The following is an 18,224-nucleotide window of genomic DNA, read 5'->3' as shown; positions in this document are numbered from 1 at the left end:
CCACTATTTCACAAAAAAAGTCAAGACATTTATCATATCCATATTTATTTAAATGAATCGAGAGTGATCTCAAACAAAGGGCCTTACAAAAATTACCAAGATGGAACAATCGATTATGAATTGATTACACAAACCCATAGAAAAAACTAATGGAACATGTAATGCATGACAATACAGAACCCCTTGTCACAACTACAGGGGGAAAATCATGTTTAAAAAGAAAATATGCAACAATCATAATATTGGAACTATTTTAATAGCAAAGATGAACAAAATTGAAAAGCTACTCATCTAATTTCCATTGTCAGACACTAAAGTTAAGGCACAGAGAATGCAAATCATATGAGTAAAATCAGCAACAAATGAAACAAAGCAAAGACTCCCCAGGCACTTGGAGAAGTTGGCAGCTGGGAGACAGCTGGTTAGTGTAGATCATGAACGTTCACGGGGACTCCACTCTGACATAAAAGGAAAAGACATGATAGAACAACTGAATATGAACAAAACAGCACATATGTTCGGGATGTTGCCAACCCAGAGTCCAAAGTCTCAGTTTATTTACCTTCTGTCAAAGAGCGACAACGTTGTTCTCAGCACCTGTGACTGAGGGGCATCAGCACGTTTCAACTGCAGCACTATATGAGACACAAATACAAAGCAGCAACTCTGCTGCAGAAGAAGAAACAAACGAGGCAGTCTCTGCCCAGGCAATGCAATCAGAGAAGTTGTAGTCTTAGTACGAGAAGGATGTAGCAATCAACGGTGTGTCACCAGATGGCAGGGTAGTGGGAACTGCTTTGTGGACACTAAATGACATCAAAGAGAGTCGTAGGTTTTCCACTGAGGGTAGACCTAAGGAAGCAGGAGTAAAATCTGACCTTCCTGCCTGCTGTTCATGGGACATGAGATCTTGCTTGTCCTAGGAGGACTGAACGATCAACAGTGATGCACCGGAAATAGACAGGAGAGGAAAGCAAGCTGAAGAGTAGTCAAAACAGAATAGGGTCAGAGCTCTCCAGCTAGTCAAACTTCAAGCATTCGGTACAGCTGTTTAGCGTCCTTCATGGTTCGGTTCTCCTATATATATCATTTAATAATGACTTTAATTTCTCAGGTGTTAACAGCGGATGCCTCCCCTTTCCACAATCTACACGCTAATCAAACATGTATTTTACTACCAGCCACAGCACATTAACAAACAACTGACAGTGCAGTGTACGCATTGATAAATACGTTTTAATTTGAAAATGAAATCAGGAAGAGCATTTTTTTTAAATGATTATTCTAATCTAAAGCAAGGAGGCATTCTTTATTTTAGATATCACTTTCATGAAGAATAGCTATATCAGTAACTAACCGTTTACTTAAAGGATGGCAGGATTACATGCACTCATGGTACAATGAAAACACATTTAGTTGAAGACACTGTCAGGCATATAGGAAATCTCATAGCAAATAATTAAGTTCCAGGCTGCTTTATCTACGATGAGGTTTTTTTTTACGTCCTTAAATCTTTCACTGTTATAACAGGTAATATCACATCTGTCTTGGCTCCCCATTTTCAAAGCAGGTTTTTTACTATATGTCAATAGCCTGTGACTATTGCCCTTAGGAAAAAAACATTTTCTTCTCTTGTTTCATTACACTTGCTTTAGTTAAAGCCACTATAAGCAGTTTCTTGTAACTGGAAGTTTAAATGTAATTATTCACTGCACGGCTGAGATGTTCTTTCTTATTTTCTCATGTGTGGTCTCTGTGGCTGGGATCACTTGTATTTCAATAGTGGGTCTTTTTCTTTTTGTCATGCTAGCAAATGTTATTCTGTTATAAGTAGTTGAATACCAAAAGGTGTAATTTTTGGACTATGTGGTAATCTCTTTTTTTCCTCCTCAAATGAGTTTTCTTTGGTAGATAAATTCTCCTAATAGTATATTTTGGGAACTGGTAAATCTGAACTCCATCTATATTTACTGAGTTAGTTGCAATAGAAAATAAATATTCTGACGCAATACTAATGATTGGCATTGTGTAATGAAACAAAACCAGAAAAAAGGCAGACAAAATAAAAAGAATAGATGGTGATCTATAATTTTTTGAAAATCAGGACTCGCAACTAATCTTTGAAACCAAACAAAATTGTAAAGTGGTTCACAAAAAATAACACAGACAAAACCATTGGTGTGGTTAAATCAATAAACTTTGCTTGGCCATGAGTCTACATGATTTTACTGCATAAATATCATTAAAATCATATTTTATAAATTTCAATATATGAAACTTCCTTTAAAAGTACACTTAATCCCTGCTCAATTTCAGAGTTATCGCCTCCTTCTCATTTGAAATTATCTAAAATCATCATCTTAACTGCCCCTTTCAAACTTGAATTTAAAATTATGCTCTTTGCCAAAAACATGCCGGCTTAAAATATAATAATATAGCATGTTTAATAGATCTGTTTATGGATTTTAATCAGTTTTCTAATTACTTTTTAGGTATTTCATCCACGTTTCCAAATCATGCTTTCCACTATCAATAACTCGAAAATCTCACACAGTTTGCCTCGCAATACATACAAACCATTTTCTACAAATTCTTCTACTTGCTAATTTACATTTTTGTTAGTATTGCAATTTAACCTGCAACAATTTTGTAAACAATGATTTTATATCTTTTGTAAAGTTTATAAATGATAGCGGTTTCAATAATGACAGTTCTCAGCTCAGTACTGAAAGTAGAGGAATTTGTATATTTTTCTTTCCCATCTGTCTAGCAACACGTGCTTTCAAAATGAAGCCGGTCTCACACGCTGTGCATTAATTAAGACTTCTTATTAGTTTGTACGTTCTGGTTAATTCTAAGGCTTTCTTTTATTAATGAAGCTTTTGCCACACTCTGAGCATTGATTAAGGATTCTTGCATGAGTGTCTTTTACGGTGCATGGTAAGACTTGCTTTACTACTTAACCCTTTTCCACATTCTGTGCACTGATAAGGAGTCTCTCCTGTATGAGTTCTAAGGTGACTAGCAAGACCAGAAGATTGACTGAACCCTGCCCCACATTCAGTGCACTGATAGGGTTTCTCACCTGTATGTGTTCTCTGGTGCTTAGTAAGGCTTCCTTTGTCAGAAAAGCTAGCCACACAATCAGGGCACTGATAAGGTTTCTCACCCGTATGTAATCTCTGGTGCTTAGTAAGAATGTCTTTCCTAGTACACCTTTTACCACATTCAGAGCACTCATAAGGTTTTTCACCTGTGTGTGTTCTCCGGTGACTATTAAGAGATCCTTTCTGATTGAACCCTTTCCCACATTCTGTGCACTGATATGGAGTCTGTCCTGTATGAGTTCTAAGGTGGCTAGCTAGGATATGTGAGCGACTGAAGTGTGCTCCACATTCAGTACACTGATAAGGTTTCTCACCTGTATGTAGTCTCTGGTGTTTATTAAGGTTTCCTTTGTCAGAGAAGCTAATCTCACATTCAGTGCACTGATAAGGTTTCTCGCCAGTATGTACTCTCTGGTGAATAGTAAGATTATTTTTATTATTAAAACTTTTGCCACATTCAGTGCACTGATAAGGGTTCTCACCTGTGTGTGTTCTCTGGTGACGAATAAGACTATCTTTATAACTAAAATAAACCCCACACTCAGTGCATTGATAAGGTTTCTCACCTGTGTGTATTCTCTGGTGAATAATAAGACCTGCTTTTGCCCTGAACGTTTTACCACATTCTGAGCACTGATAAGGTTTATCCACTGTATGTGATCGATCGTGTGTAATAAGATATTCTTTCTTACTGAACTGTTTACCACATTCAATGCATTTATAGGGTTTCTCACCTGTGTGTGCTCGCTCGTGAATTGTAAGATTATCTTGCTTATTGAAAACTTTCTCACATTCTGAGCACTGATAACGTTTCTTGCCCGAGTGTGATCTCTGGTGAAGAGTAAGACTTCTTTTCACTTTGAACCTTTTCCCATGTTCGGAATATAGATAAGGTTTCTCACCAGTTTGGACTGTCTGGTGGATAGGTTTCTTATCTGTATCAGTCCCTTGGTAGATGGTAAGAAATTGCATGCTGTCCCACATTCAGTACATTAATCAGGTTTCCCACCTGTATGTCTTCTATTATGCTTTGTAGGATTTTTTTCTCTTGAAAGGTACTGGTAACTGATGAGAGTTTTCTTTTGAGAGTGCTCTCTGGTGAATGGCACAGCTTTCAAATTAACCCCCCTCGTCGAATCTGTGCATCAAAAATGTTCATGCTCTGCTTCTAACTGAAGATCAGTAATGTTTCGCACCTGTACATTTTTCCGTTTGAAAGAAGCATTTTCCACATTCAGTGCACTGATAAAGTTTCTTTCCAGTTTGGAATGTGTTCTCAGGTGTTTAGAATCAAGTCCTTCCTTGATGAAGCTCTTCTTACAGTTGCAGCATTGATATGATAGTCAGTGTGAGTTCCAGATGCCTGTCACACTTTCGCTTTCTTTGAAGCTATTTTCACATTCAGTGCATTGATAACGTTTTTCAGAAATACGGATTCTTTTGTTGAAAAAAATTCTTTCTCCCTGAGTGAAGCTTTTCAATATTTTTTTTAATGAAACTCATCATAGACTTGATATAAATTTGTGAGATATTTGTCAATAACAATCTTTTCTATTTGATCCATGCTTTAACAATTTTCTCTGGTTTTCCTTTGTCTGTCTGGTATGTAAGATTCGGTACTTTATTGATTACGTGTCACAGAGAATTGATAATGTCACATTTTCCATTAATTAATCGGTCGGGAGTGCTACCCAATTAAACTCAACAGAATTTCAGTTGCTGTGTTTCACGCATTCATTACCTATTAAAATAAAGAGAAAGCAACATTATTAGCTTTTGTCATGTTCCCTCAGCAAAATATACAAGACAAAAGCTACTTCTCAGTAATTTTGCAGAGTCCCCTTTCCCATGTTTTAGCTAGTATCGCTTTAAATTCCTATAACGGTGGAATGACTGCATCCCTGGCGAAGGGAAGAGATAATAGTGTACTTGTACACCATCAGACAACTTTCTTTTAAAAGTAATAAAGAACAAGCATTGGCAAATCCAATATGTCTCGTCTATGCAGAAGCTATAGGCTTTGGTAATGTGTTTTAGCCATGTTGAACCAAAACAAATTTTTTCCCCTGGACTTGTTATTCAATTCCGATATTTCGCTAAGTGAATACTTAATAATCAACCTAAGAACAAGAGATATAACTAGGATATCAAAAGTAACCAATTATGCTCCAACCACAGTATTTGGAATCTCATATTTTATAGAAATACACGTAAAATACTATTGACATTTGGAAATATAATTCATAGTTTATTGGACTAGATACATAACAATGTATATTTGTAAAGCGCATGTTCACCCATAGGTATCTGGTGCTGATAACAGATGTTTATTACAACCAAATTCAATGCTACTTATGTTATCGACTTCAGATGGATGAAAGGCTGAGTTGGCCCACCGGGATTTGAACCTTTGATTACGGGGTCAAACACAGGTCCCTGCAGCTGATGCATTTGTCCACAGAGCCACCAGACCCGGCCACAATATCTAAAACGTTTAGTCCAAATATTACATAAAATACAATTGTATACGATCAAAGTACCAAAAAGGACTATTGCATCAACGCAGCATTTCGGTGACTTCTTGAAATGTATCCCTCTGTCTTCAGGACTAATAACCCACCCTATCAAGAGGAAAAAGGTACTTGACTACTTAGCCAAGACTAAGGGGGACATTATCTTGCTGCAAGAAACCAAACTCTCCACAGTTGAAGCAGGCAAGCTCAGAGTCAGATGGATAGGTCGGGTCGCCTGCTCACCGGCGGTGGGTAAAAAGAGAGGGGTCATTACCCTGACCAATAGCAAATCAAACATAACCATCGAGAATGTGCAGCAAGATAACCAAGGCAGACTACTGATCACGCAGCTGAAAAGAGGAGAGGAGACAATACTAGTGACAAACATTTATGCACCAAACACCGTCGACACACCATTCTGGGAGGGGGTAGCTCAGGAACTAGAGACCAACAGTTCAAACAATATGATGGTTGTGACGGGCGACTTCAACATGGCGCTAGACCAGACGCTGGATAGGCAATCAAAAACACAAGCACGTACCCCGACGTCCCACAAGACATTAACCCCTTCGATGCTTGGGTTCCGTCATGCCTCACGGTTGAGCTGTGCGGATGACGGAATGGTTCCGTCACTACCACACCCGCGAATGGAATGTTCAGCAGCGTGGGAGAGTCAGCGCCGCAGGCAAGGTGTTAATGAACTTATGCAACAGATTCAACTTAGTGGACCCGTGGCGACTACAGCACCCCGATACCCGAGACTACACCTTCTATTCGAACCCACACAACTCATACAGCAGAATAGACTACATCCTCATCTCAGGAACCCACACGCACCTAATAGAATACACAGACATCGCCGGTAGAACAATATTGGACCACGCCGGCATTAGCCTACACCTCTCAGGGAGACACAACGAACACACAACCCGAAGATGGTGACTCAATCTCACAATCATCGCCAAACAAGAAGATAAGGCTAGAATCCAGAAAGCCATCGATGACTACATCAAAGAGAATGATACACCGGACATAGACCCCAAAACCCTGTGGGAGGCCCTCAATGCAACCATCAGAGGGGCACCAATAGAAATCAAGGCCAGGGAGGGACAGGGAGGTGAAGGCTCAACCGTCACAGCTAGAAAAAGACATCAAGCTACTAGAATCACGACACATCGGAGACACCACAAACCAACACATATTAACAAACAACGACATCACCCCCTCGCAAGACCTCTGCAACTCCCTCGCCTCCTACTTCCACAACAAGATCGCGGACATACACAACAGCTTCAGCACACAACCGACGCACGCCACGACCGAACCACCGCCCCCCAACACCACCCTCTGCGCCTGGACCCCAATCAGCACCGAAGACACCGTCCGCACGATGAACTCCATCCACTCCGGATCTCCGACCGACCCCTGCCCTCACCACGTCTTCAACAAGGCCGACGATGTCATCGCACCCCACCTGCGGGACATCATCAACACCTCCTTCGACACCGCTACCTTCCCGGAAAGCTGGAAGCACGCCGAACTCAGCGCTCTACTAAAGAAGCCATCAGCCGACCCCACCGACCTCAAGAACTACCGCCCCATCTCGCTGCTCCCGTTCCCTGCAAAAGTAATCGAGAAGACCGTCAACAAGCAGCTGGCCACCTTCCTCGAGACGAACGGATCCCTCGACCTCTCGCAGTCTGGCTTGCGGGCCAACCACAGCACCGAGACCGCCCTGATCGCAGCCACCGATGACATCCGAGCCCTGCTTGACAACGGAGAAACTATTTACAACAAGGGGTGGTGATGGACAGAGTCTCTGAATTAAGCAGAGTACTCTCACCCAGTCAAGAGATCAGGGCTAGATCCAACACCGTTTTTTAGCTCATTGCACCATCCCAGTTTCAGAACCTGGCTGTATGCAAATTAGTCTGTCCCTGGCCCAGTGCATCATGGGAACAGGGCAGACCAGACTACAAAAGCCAATTCTTACACTGGGAAGGAAACAAGCTTCCGGGGACCGGTTTCTGGCATTTCAGCCGTCTTCGGCCCGGCTTGCTTGAATCCTGATGGTGCAATGAGCAAGGGACTCACATCTGAGTATACCCTTCCACGCTTAGGGTGGACAAAATTATTTACAACAAGGGGTGGTGATGGACAGAGTCTCTGAATTAAGCAGAGTACTCTCACCCAGTCAAGAGATCAGGGCTAGATCCAACACCGTTTTTTAGCTCATTGCACCATCCCAGTTTCAGAACCTGGCTGTATGCAAATTAGTCTGTCCCTGGCCCAGTGCATCATGGGAACAGGGCAGACCAGACTACAAAAGCCATTTCTTACACTGGGAAGGAAACAAGCTTCCGGGGACCGGTTTCTGGCATTTCAGCCGTCTTCGGCCCGGCTTGCCTGAATCCTGATGGTGCAATGAGCAAGGGACTCACATCTGAGTATACCCTTCCACGCTTAGGGTGGACAAAATTATTTACAACAAGGGGTGGTGATGGACAGAGTCTCTGAATTAAGCAGAGTACTCTCACCCAGTCAAGAGATCAGGGCTAGATCCAACACCGTTTTTTAGCTCATTGCACCATCCCAGTTTCAGAACCTGGCTGTATGCAAATTAGTCTGTCCCTGGCCCAGTGCATCATGGGAACAGGGCAGACCAGACTACAAAAGCCAATTCTTACACTGGGAAGGAAACAAGCTTCCGGGGACCGGTTTCTGGCATTTCAGCCGTCTTCGGCCCGGCTTGCTTGAATCCTGATGGTGCAATGGGCAAGGGACTCACATCTGAGTATACCCTTCCACGCTTAGGGTGGACAAAATTATTTACAACAAGGGGTGGTGATGGACAGAGTCTCTGAATTAAGCAGAGTACTCTCACCCAGTCAAGAGATCAGGGCTAGATCTAACACCGTTTTTTAGTTCATTGCACCATCCCAGTTTCAGAACCTGGCTGTATGCAAATTAGTCTGTCCCTGGCCCAGTGCATCATGGGAACAGGGCAGACCAGACTACAAAAGCCAATTCTTACACTGGGAAGGAAACAAGCTTCCGGGGACCGGTTTCTGGCATTTCAGCCGTCTTCGGCCCGGCTTGCTTGAATCCTGATGGTGCAATGAGCAAGGGACTCACATCTGAGTATACCCTTCCACGCTTGGGGTGGACAAAATTATTTACAACAAGGGGTGGTGATGGACAGAGTCTCTGAATTAAGCAGAGTACTCTCACCCAGTCAAGAGATCAGGGCTAGATCCAACACCGTTTTTTAGCTCCTTGCACCATCCCAGTTTCAGAACCTGGCTGTATGCAAATTAGTCTGTCCCTGGCCCAGTGCATCATGGGAACAGGGCAGACCAGACTACAAAAGCCAATTCTTACACTGGGAAGGAAACAAGCTTCCGGGGACCGGTTTCTGGCATTTCAGCCGTCTTCGGCCCGGCTTGCTTGAATCCTGATGGTGCAATGAGCAAGGGACTCACATCTGAGTATACCCTTCCACGCTTAGGGTGGACAAAATTATTTACAACAAGGGGTGGTGATGGACAGAGTCTCTGAATTAAGCAGAGTACTCTCACCCAGTCAAGAGATCAGGGCTAGATCCAACACCGTTTTTTAGCTCATTGCACCATCCCAGTTTCAGAACCTGGCTGTATGCAAATTAGTCTGTCCCTGGCCCAGTGCATCATGGGAACAGGGCAGACCAGACTACAAAAGCCAATTCTTACACTGGGAAGGAAACAAGCTTCTGGGGACCGGTTTCTGGCATTTCAGCCGTCTTCGGCCCGGCTTGCTTGAATCCTGATGGTGCAATGAGCAAGGGACTCACATCTGAGTATACCCTTCCACGCTTAGGGTGGACAAAATTATTTACAACAAGGGGTGGTGATGGACAGAGTCTCTGAATTAAGCAGAGTACTCTCACCCAGTCAAGAGATCAGACATGAGTCCCTTTCTCACTGCTCCATCAGGATTCAAGCAAGCCGGGCCGAAGAGGCTGAAATGCCAGAAACCGGTCCCCGGTAGCTTGTCTCCTTTCTGGTGAAGAATTGGCTTGGTAGTTTGGTCTGCCCTGTTCCCATGATGCACTGGGCCAGGGACAGACTAATTTGCATATAGCCAGGTTCTGAGCTGGGATGGGGCAGTGAGATAAATAACGGTGATGGATCAAGCCCTGATCTTTGGACTGGGTAAGAGTGGTCTGCTTAATTCAGACACTCTGTTCATCACCACCCCCTTTTCTGAATCGCTTGACAACGGAGAAACAGCAGCCCTCATCCTCCTAGACCTCTCCGCGGCCTTCGACACTGTCTGCCACCGTACACTAGTACAGAGACTCAGCAACGTCGGAATCCAGGAGAAGTCTCAGGAGTGGATCATCTCCTTCCTCGCCGGAAGGACACAGAGAGTCCGCCTCCCACCGTTCAGATCTAAAGCCACCGAAGTCATCTGCGGCGTTCCTCAGGGCTCCTCGCTCAGTTCAACCCTCTTCAACATCTACATGAGCCCCCTCGCAGACATCGCACGCCAGCACAACCTGAACATCATCTCCTACGCCGACAACACCCAGCTGATCCTCTCCCTCACCAACGACCCCGCCACCGCCAGAGCCAACCTTCACGAAGGGATGAAAGAGGTAGCCGAATGGATGAAGAACAGCCGCCTGAAACTGAACTCGGACAAAACAGAAGTCTTCATCCTGGGATCCTCACCCTCCGCCTGGGACGACTCCTGGTGGCCCCCCGCCCTAGGCAACGCACCCAAACCAACAGACCACGCACGCAACCTAGGCTTCATCCTGGACTCCTCCCTCTCCATGACCAGACAAGTCAACGCCGTCTCCTCGTCGTGCTTCAACATCCTGCGCATGCTACGTAAGATCTTCCGGTGGATCCCCACCGAGACCAGGAGGACGGTCACCCAGGCCCTCGTCACCAGCCGTCTGGACTACGGCAACTCCCTCTACGCCGGAACCACTGCCAAACTCCAGAAGAGACTCCAGCGGATCCAGAACGCCTCAGCACGACTCATCCTGGACATCCCCCGTCGCAGCCACATCTCCGGACACCTGAGAGACCTGCACTGGCTCCCGGTCAACAAGAGAATCACCTTCCGTCTCCTCACCCACGCACACAAAGCCCTACACAACCAAGGCCCAGGATACCTCAACAGCCGTCTCAACTTCTACGCCCCCAAATGCCAGCTTCGATCGACCGGCCACGCCCTCGCCGCCGTCCCCCGCATCCGAAGAGCCACCACAGGGGGACGGTCCTTCTCCTACCTCGCCGCCAAGACATGGAACTCCCTCCCGACCCACCTCCGCCTGACCCAGGACCACCTCGCCTTCAGGAAGCAACTCAAGACCTGGCTGTTCGAGCAGTAGCAGACCCCCCTCCCCTAGCGCCTTGATACCCTCTGGGTGAGTAGTGCGCTATATAAATGCCTTGATTGATTGATTGATTGATTGAACAGAACTCACAATGAGAAAATACGAATTCAACAGAATCCTTAGTGAACGGGCGGGGCTATGGATAAAAATATATAAACAAATCAACCTATGCAAAGCCAACAAAGCTGGGAAAACCCTAGCGTCATACCTCAAGCACAAGCAAAGGCAACACTACATCACATCAATCAGAGACACTAGCAGCAAAACACATACCCGTCACAAGGACATCCTACACACCTTCATGGAATTCTACAAGGAGCTTTACAACAAAGACGATAAACTAGATACAGAGGGGACAAAGACCTACCTTGAGAACCTAAACTTACCTAGGATATCGACAGAAGAAGCACTGGTGCTAGGACAAGACTTCAAAACTCTCAAAGTTAGGATAGCCATTAAGGCCCTAAAAGACAACAAAGCCCTGGGACCAGATGGATACACAGCACCATTCTACATATCCTTCCAAGACCAGCTTGCACCGATCTTAACGAAAGTTTTTAATCACTGCTGGGGGGAGGGGTAATAACAGAGACGATGTCACAGGCCAACATCATAGTCATCCCCTGTTGGAAACGGGATCCCTGGCTGGCCAAGGCTCACGCCAACGTCAGTCAGAGATCACCATTCCCAAGGTCAGGGCAAGGGATAACCCCTGCTCACCCTCTAGGTAACGTGGCGCGAGCAGCAAGACTAAACCTGGAGGCGATGTGAGTTAAGTATTTGCGCACACACCCCAGCAACAACTCCCAAGGCCCACCACAAAGGAAACTCCACACAAGGTTATATAAAAATAGCCTTTGTATTACACCAAAACACATTATATGAAAACACACACTTTATAATGTGCCAACAGGCACGGGCGGAATTTACAGGGGATATGTACAAGACAGGGCCACCTGGACCACTGTCAGGAATCAGCACTTTTAGAAGTGACACTTTTTAGAAATAGCACTTAGAAGTTAGAATATAAAATTACTGTAGCACAAATTAGAACATAAAGCACACAACCAGTAACTACTGGTAACCAGGACCTCACTAGTACCACCTGCACTAGGAGAAAAACAACCACCTAAGTATCACAATACCTGTAGGGGTGTAAGAACATGACACATGATGCATAACATACATTCAGCGGTGCAAGGAAGGAAAACACATGATGCATCAACAAATACATTCAGAGGTGTGGCAATAACAATTGCACAGTCATCACATTGGCACATTACTCATAAATGCGCCAGAATCACATTAGCCATAACCTGTGGCAGTCCCAAAGGCCAACTGGCCTCTCTAGGGCTAGGACGCCCTGTGTCCAAATGTCAGGACCTAAACATGGCAGCTGCCCACAAAGTGCTGGGCAGCTGTGTGAGACAAGGCTGGGGCCAACGCTGGAGCCTCGCAGGCTCTTCCCAACTGACTGTCTCCTGAGCCTCTCTGGCTCAACCAACAATAATGCACCTGAGCCCCTCGTGGGCTCTAATAAATTAATGTGGCCCTCAAGAATCTCTAGGGCTCTTGAAACAAATGGGGCGCTGCTGAGCCTCTCCCAGGGCTCAAGAACACAACAATGGGGGCACTCAGGAGCCTCTCGGGCTCTCCAGTAACGAATAGGGCGCTGTGAGCCTTTCAGGCTCTAAAACAAATGTGGCGCCTGAGCCTCTCGGGGCTCTCCTAACCAATGGTGCCTCGAGCCTTGCAGGCTTGTAAATATTAGGCCCCCGGGGCCCCTCGTGGGCTCCAAGGAAATGCCCTGAAGCGTTGGAGCGGCCCTCTGCCAACTGGGGCCGCTCTGAGAACAAGGAGAAACTGCCCCCGGAGTTGGAGTCCCTCCCGGACTCTGCATAAACAAATGAAATGAAATGAAATGAAATGAAAAGAAACTTCTGAAGCGCACTGCGGCCAAGCGGCTTCCTGGCGCTGAGGATCACATCAATATCTGCCTATAGGGCACGGGAGGGATTTAGCCAGGGAAAGCCTGAAGAAAGAAGAAAGTTTTAAGGGCTTTGCGAAAGTGCGAGAAAATAGGAATGGAGCGAATAGAGAGGGGGAGAGTGTTCCAGATCTGAGGAGCCCGCACAGAGAAACGGGTGCCACCGGTGCGAGATTTGCGGAAGCGGGGGACGTGAAGAAGAGAGAGGGAAGAAGAACGGAGAGAGCGGCTAGGGGCATGGGAAGAGATCAGAGAGTTGATAAAGAGAGGAGCGGAGCGGGCATGCGCCCGAAAGGCCAGACAAGCAAGTTTAAACTGGGACCTGAAATGAACGGGGAGCCAGTGAAGGGTTTTGAGGGCAGGAGTGATATGGGAGAACTTAGGAAGACAGAGAACAAGACGGGCCGCCTGGTTCTGGATGGCCTGGAGACGGCGAGTCTCGTAGGCAGGAATGCCTACATACAGGCCGTTTCCATAATCCAGGCGGGATGTAATGAGGGCAGTGATGATAACTTTGAGGACATCAACAGAAAAAAACCGGGAAATTTTGCGGATGAGGCGGAGGGAGAGGAAGCAGGAGGATACGACAGAACTGATGTGCGCATGCTTAGAAAGATCATTGCTGATCTTGATGCCCAAGGTCCGGACAGAGGGGACAGGGGAAGGGGGAGTACCAAAAGAAAGGGGCCAATGGACTGAAGACCAGGGATTAGAGGGGCCACCAGTGAGAACGAGCTCTGTCTTGTCAGGGTTGAGCTTCAAATGATTGAAGCTCATCCACTGGGAAATAAAGACAAGAGTAGAGCTGAGCTTAGGAAGGGAATGAGTAGGGGAAGATAGATCGAAGACGAGCTGGAGGTCATCTGCGTAGTTATACACCGAGACCCCCAGCTCAAGAAGCGAGGAAATAAGAGGGCGGATATAAAGATTAAAGAGAAGGGGGGAAAGGGAAGAGCCTTGGGGTACCCCACAGGTGACCGGGAGGGGGGGTGCAGAGAAATCAGAGAGGTGAACTGCCTGCGATCGTCCCTGAAGGAAGGACGCGATCCAGGAGAGGGCAGAGCCCTGGATGCCCGCTGCGCTGACACGGTCAAGGAGAATGGCATGATCGACCGTATCAAACGCAGTGGACAGATCCAAAAGGACTAAGGCCTGAGGAAGGTTGCTATCGGCCTTGCCTTTCAATTCATCCAGGACCGCAAGGACCACACCCTCGGTTGAGTGGCCAGGTCGAAAGCCAGCCTGGTGAGAGGCCAGGATGTTGTTCTCCTCTATGTAAGAAGAGAGGCAAGATGTCACGTTGCTCTCAAGAATCTTCCCTAGATAGGGAAGAAGGGAGATCGGCCTAAAATTCGATGGAAGGGAGGGGTCCAGGCCAGCTTTCTTCAGGATAGGAAACACAATGGCAGACTTCAAAGAAGAGGGGACAGAACCCAAAGCCAAGCAAGAGTTGAGAAAGGTTAGGGGGGGGTAGGGCAACTGGTGTATAGGGTTCTGAGGATGCGAGCAGGTGCACAGTCCGCCGGAGAGCCAGACTTGACCTTAACGAGAAGGTCAAGGAAGAGCTCTGGTGAAATGGGTTTGAAGTGATCCAAAACAGAAGGGGAGAGGGAGGAGTGATCCGGCAAGTCGAGGTGAGGCACAATCGGGATGTTGGCCTTAATGGTGATTATTTTATTGATGAAATAGTCATTCAAAGAGTGACAGAGAGATTGAGAAGGAGCAGGGGAAAGGCCTGCACGGTCAGAGGTGGCAAGGCTACGGACCAATGAAAAGATCTCACGAGATTTATTGGCCGAAAGGGCTACGCGGTCCGTGAAATATTTGGATTTGGCCGCTAAGATGGCCAATTTGTAGTTATTAAGGAGAGCCTTATAGTTCAGGCGGAGAGTGGGGCAGTAGTTACGGCGCCAACGGCGTTCAGACCGCCTAAGCTCTAGCTTCAGGGATCTGAGGTCGTTGGAAAACCACTTGTGGGCGTCGTGAAGGCGGGCCGATCTGATCTTTTTAAGTGGAGCGGCCTGGTCACAAGCCGAGGAAAGCCAGATGTGAATGGCATCCGCCTGATTTTCCACAGAGAGGTCGGTCAGGATAGGAGCCGATAGGGACAGAGAAGAGGAAAGATCATTGAGATCAGCCTTGTTCCAACTCCGAGCCCAGATGTTTTTGGGTAGAAGGGCTTTCTCGGGTTGACCCAGGGGGATGGAAAAGGAGATCAAAAAATGATCTGACCAAACACAGGGGGAGATCGAAGAGACCGAGGGATTGCAACGTAAAGACCAGATCTGGTCGAGGATGTGACCGTGGGTGTGGGTGGGGGTCGAAACGTGAGGTAGAAAATTGAGACAACGAAGGGTGGCAGAGAAATCTTTAGAGGAAGAGTCCTCCCGCGGATCACCCGGCCAAAAATTAAAGTCCCCAAGCAGAAGTAGCGAGGAATTATTTACAGCCAGGGTGGCCAAGAGATCCTGCAGAGAAGACACAAAGGATGGCATGTTTTGAGGAGGACGGTACAGAAGGATCACCGTGAGGGGGACCGGGAGGTTGAGAGAGCGGGCCACCAGAAAATCAACACTGGTGATACAAGGATGCGAGAGGAGCTGGAATTGCAAGGAGCGGCGAGCTATCATAGCCACGCCACCCCCAGTTCTTCCATCAGGGCGGTCAGCGCGGAGAGCGTAATGAGTGGCGGGGAGAATGGCAAGAAGGTCCGGAAGTGAGTGGGAGGAAAGCCAGGTCTCAGTGAGGAAAAGGAAGTCCGGAGGGTCAGTGTCCAACAGATTGAAAAGAGCGGTTTGGTTTTTTACCGCAGAACGCGTGTTAAGAAGAATAGCAGAGGCAGCAGGAAAACCGGGGGAAGCACGAGCGGGGGAGGGCGTAGAGGAAATTGAAGGAGGAGAAGAGGGCAAGACAGAACCAGAGAGGGGGGGGGCATAAATACCGTGCAAAGAAAGGTGTAGAGCTACGGAGGGGGAGAGGGGGATAGAAGCCGGGAGAGAGGAAAGTTGGGCCGAAGAATACACCAGAGGACGGGCAGAGTCTAGGGCCCCTAGTCCCGGCCCGTCGCGGACGGGCTTGCCTTAGGCGCGCCCGCTGCGCCCGTCCGCTGCGCGAACGGTGAAAGCACATGATAAATAGTGCAGCTAGAGGGCGTGGCCAGGAAGTGGGCGTGGCCGGGGGAGCGTCCGCTGAGGGCGGCAGGCGATTGAATGAGAGGCCGCGGCAGCGTCAAGCTCGGCTGCGCGGGAGGCAGGGTCGAGGGCAGGGCCCCTGAGGCAAGGTGAGAAAAATAAGTTTAAAAAGCGCGGAATAGCGCTAGATAGTGAGGGTGCTGGGATTAAAAACAAGGTATGTCTAAATGCTCCCGCGGAAGGCAAGGGAGTGATCCAATCAGGGCTGAGCTAGTATTCAGCTCCTAAATACCGGCCCAGGTGGGCGTGGCCAGGAAGTGGGCGTGGCCGGGGGAGCGTCCGCTGAGGGCGGCAGGCGATTGAATGAGAGGCCGCGGCAGCGTCAAGCTCGGCTGCGCGGGAGGCAGGGTCGAGGGCAGGGCCCCTGAGGCAAGGTGAGAAAAATAAGTTTAAAAAGCGCGGAATAGCGCTAGATAGTGAGGGTGCTGGGATTAAAAACAAGGTATGTCTAAATGCTCCCGCGGAAGGCAAGGGAGTGATCCAATCAGGGCTGAGCTAGTATTCAGCTCCTAAATACCGGCCCAGGTGGGCGTGGCCAGGAAGTGGGCGTGGCCGGGGGAGCGTCCGCTGAGGGCGGCAGGCGATTGAATAAGAGGCCGCGGCAGCGTCAAGCTCGGCTGCGCGGGAGGCAGGGTCGAGGGCAGGGCCCCTGAGGCAAGGTGAGAAAAATAAGTTTAAAAAGCGCGTAATAGCGCTAGATAGTGAGGGTGCTGGGATTAAAAACAAGGTATGTCTAAATGCTCCCGCGGAAGGCAAGGGAGTGATCCAATCAGGGCTGAGCTAGTATTCAGCTCCTAAATACCGGCCCAGGTGGGCGTGGCCAGGAAGTGGGCGTGGCCGGGGGAGCGTCCGCTGAGGGCGGCAGGCGATTGAATGAGAGGCCGCGGCAGCGTCAAGCTCGGCTGCGCGGGAGGCAGGGTCGAGGGCAGGGCCCCTGAGGCAAGGTGAGAAAAATAAGTTTAAAAAGCGCGGAATAGCGCTAGATAGTGAGGGTGCTGGGATTAAAAACAAGGTATGTCTAAATGCTCCCGCGGAAGGCAAGGGAGTGATCCAATCAGGGCTGAGCTAGTATTCAGCTCCTAAATACCGGCCCAGGTGGGCGTGGCCAGGAAGTGGGCGTGGCCGGGGGAGCGTCCGCTGAGGGCGGCAGGCGATTGAATGAGAGGCCGCGGCAGCGTCAAGCTCGGCTGCGCGGGAGGCAGGGTCGAGGGCAGGGCCCCTGAGGCAAGGTGAGAAAAATAAGTTTAAAAAGCGCGGAATAGCGCTAGATAGTGAGGGTGCTGGGATTAAAAACAAGGTATGTCTAAATGCTCCCGCGGAAGGCAAGGGAGTGATCCAATCCAACAAAGATGCCCCCTGAGCCTTTCACTAGGGGGAGGGGTGGGCACCGGCAATGTGCCCCGGCGCCCCCTCCCTTCTCTCACAGCTACTGCGCACTCGAACACGGAGACCCTCTGGCGCTGCTGCTTGGGGGGGGAACTCCTCTCTGGTCCCGGTGTGGCTCCTCGGCGGGGGCTGCTCTCGAAGCACTCCTAGGCTTCCCCAGACCGGGGGAAGCAGAAGGGAGACTCGCCGGTCCTGCCCTCGTCCGGGCGTCCTGTGTCTGGCTTCCTGTGGGGCAGGCTGTACTTCCGGGTCGCGGCTGCAACAATAGCAGCGCGGCACTGGGAGGACGGAGGCGGGACTTCCGGGTCGCCGTAGGCAGCGCGGCGGCCCGGGCTGCAGCGGCGATTTCACAGGGAGTGGGCTCCCGTGTAAGTTAAATATAAAGCGAGGTGGGCACTCGCTGTGGGGGCCAAAGAACTAGCGGCAAGGTCCCTGGCAGGGTGGGCACCTGCCAGGGGACAAATTAATTACAAATAAGCGAGGTGGGCACTCGCTAGGGCAAGCAAAGCGCTCCCAAGCGCTATAGGTAAAGAAAAGCGCTCTCAGCGCTAGGCAGGCAGGGAAAAGCGCTCACAGCGCTAAAAGGCACAATTAAAGCGCTCCCAGGCGCTATTAGCCCAACAAAAGCTCCAGCAGGGTCTGGAGGCAGGC

The 18,224-nt window shown here is 48.4% G+C and overlaps 1 protein-coding gene across 2 annotated transcripts in view; it reads right to left on the bottom strand.

Moving 5' to 3' along the window:
• Positions 1-28: 28 nt before the first annotated feature.
• Positions 29-18,224, bottom strand: part of LOC144770970 (uncharacterized) — a 79,628-nt gene continuing 61,432 nt past the window's right edge. For both annotated transcript variants that reach the window (XM_078655835.1, XM_078655836.1), the window contains one exon: positions 29-4,848. In XM_078655835.1, coding sequence (XP_078511961.1) covers positions 2,904-4,091 — 1,188 coding nt within the window. In that variant the 5' untranslated portion in view covers positions 4,092-4,848 and the 3' untranslated portion in view covers positions 29-2,903. The remainder of the gene's footprint in view (positions 4,849-18,224) is intronic.

Source organism: Lissotriton helveticus, chromosome 7, assembly GCF_964261635.1.
Source record: "Lissotriton helveticus chromosome 7, aLisHel1.1, whole genome shotgun sequence".
Classification (NCBI taxonomy): Eukaryota; Metazoa; Chordata; class Amphibia; order Caudata; family Salamandridae; genus Lissotriton; species Lissotriton helveticus.
Note: the sequence above shows the minus strand (reverse complement) of the source record. Positions and strands in the feature narration are given on the sequence as shown.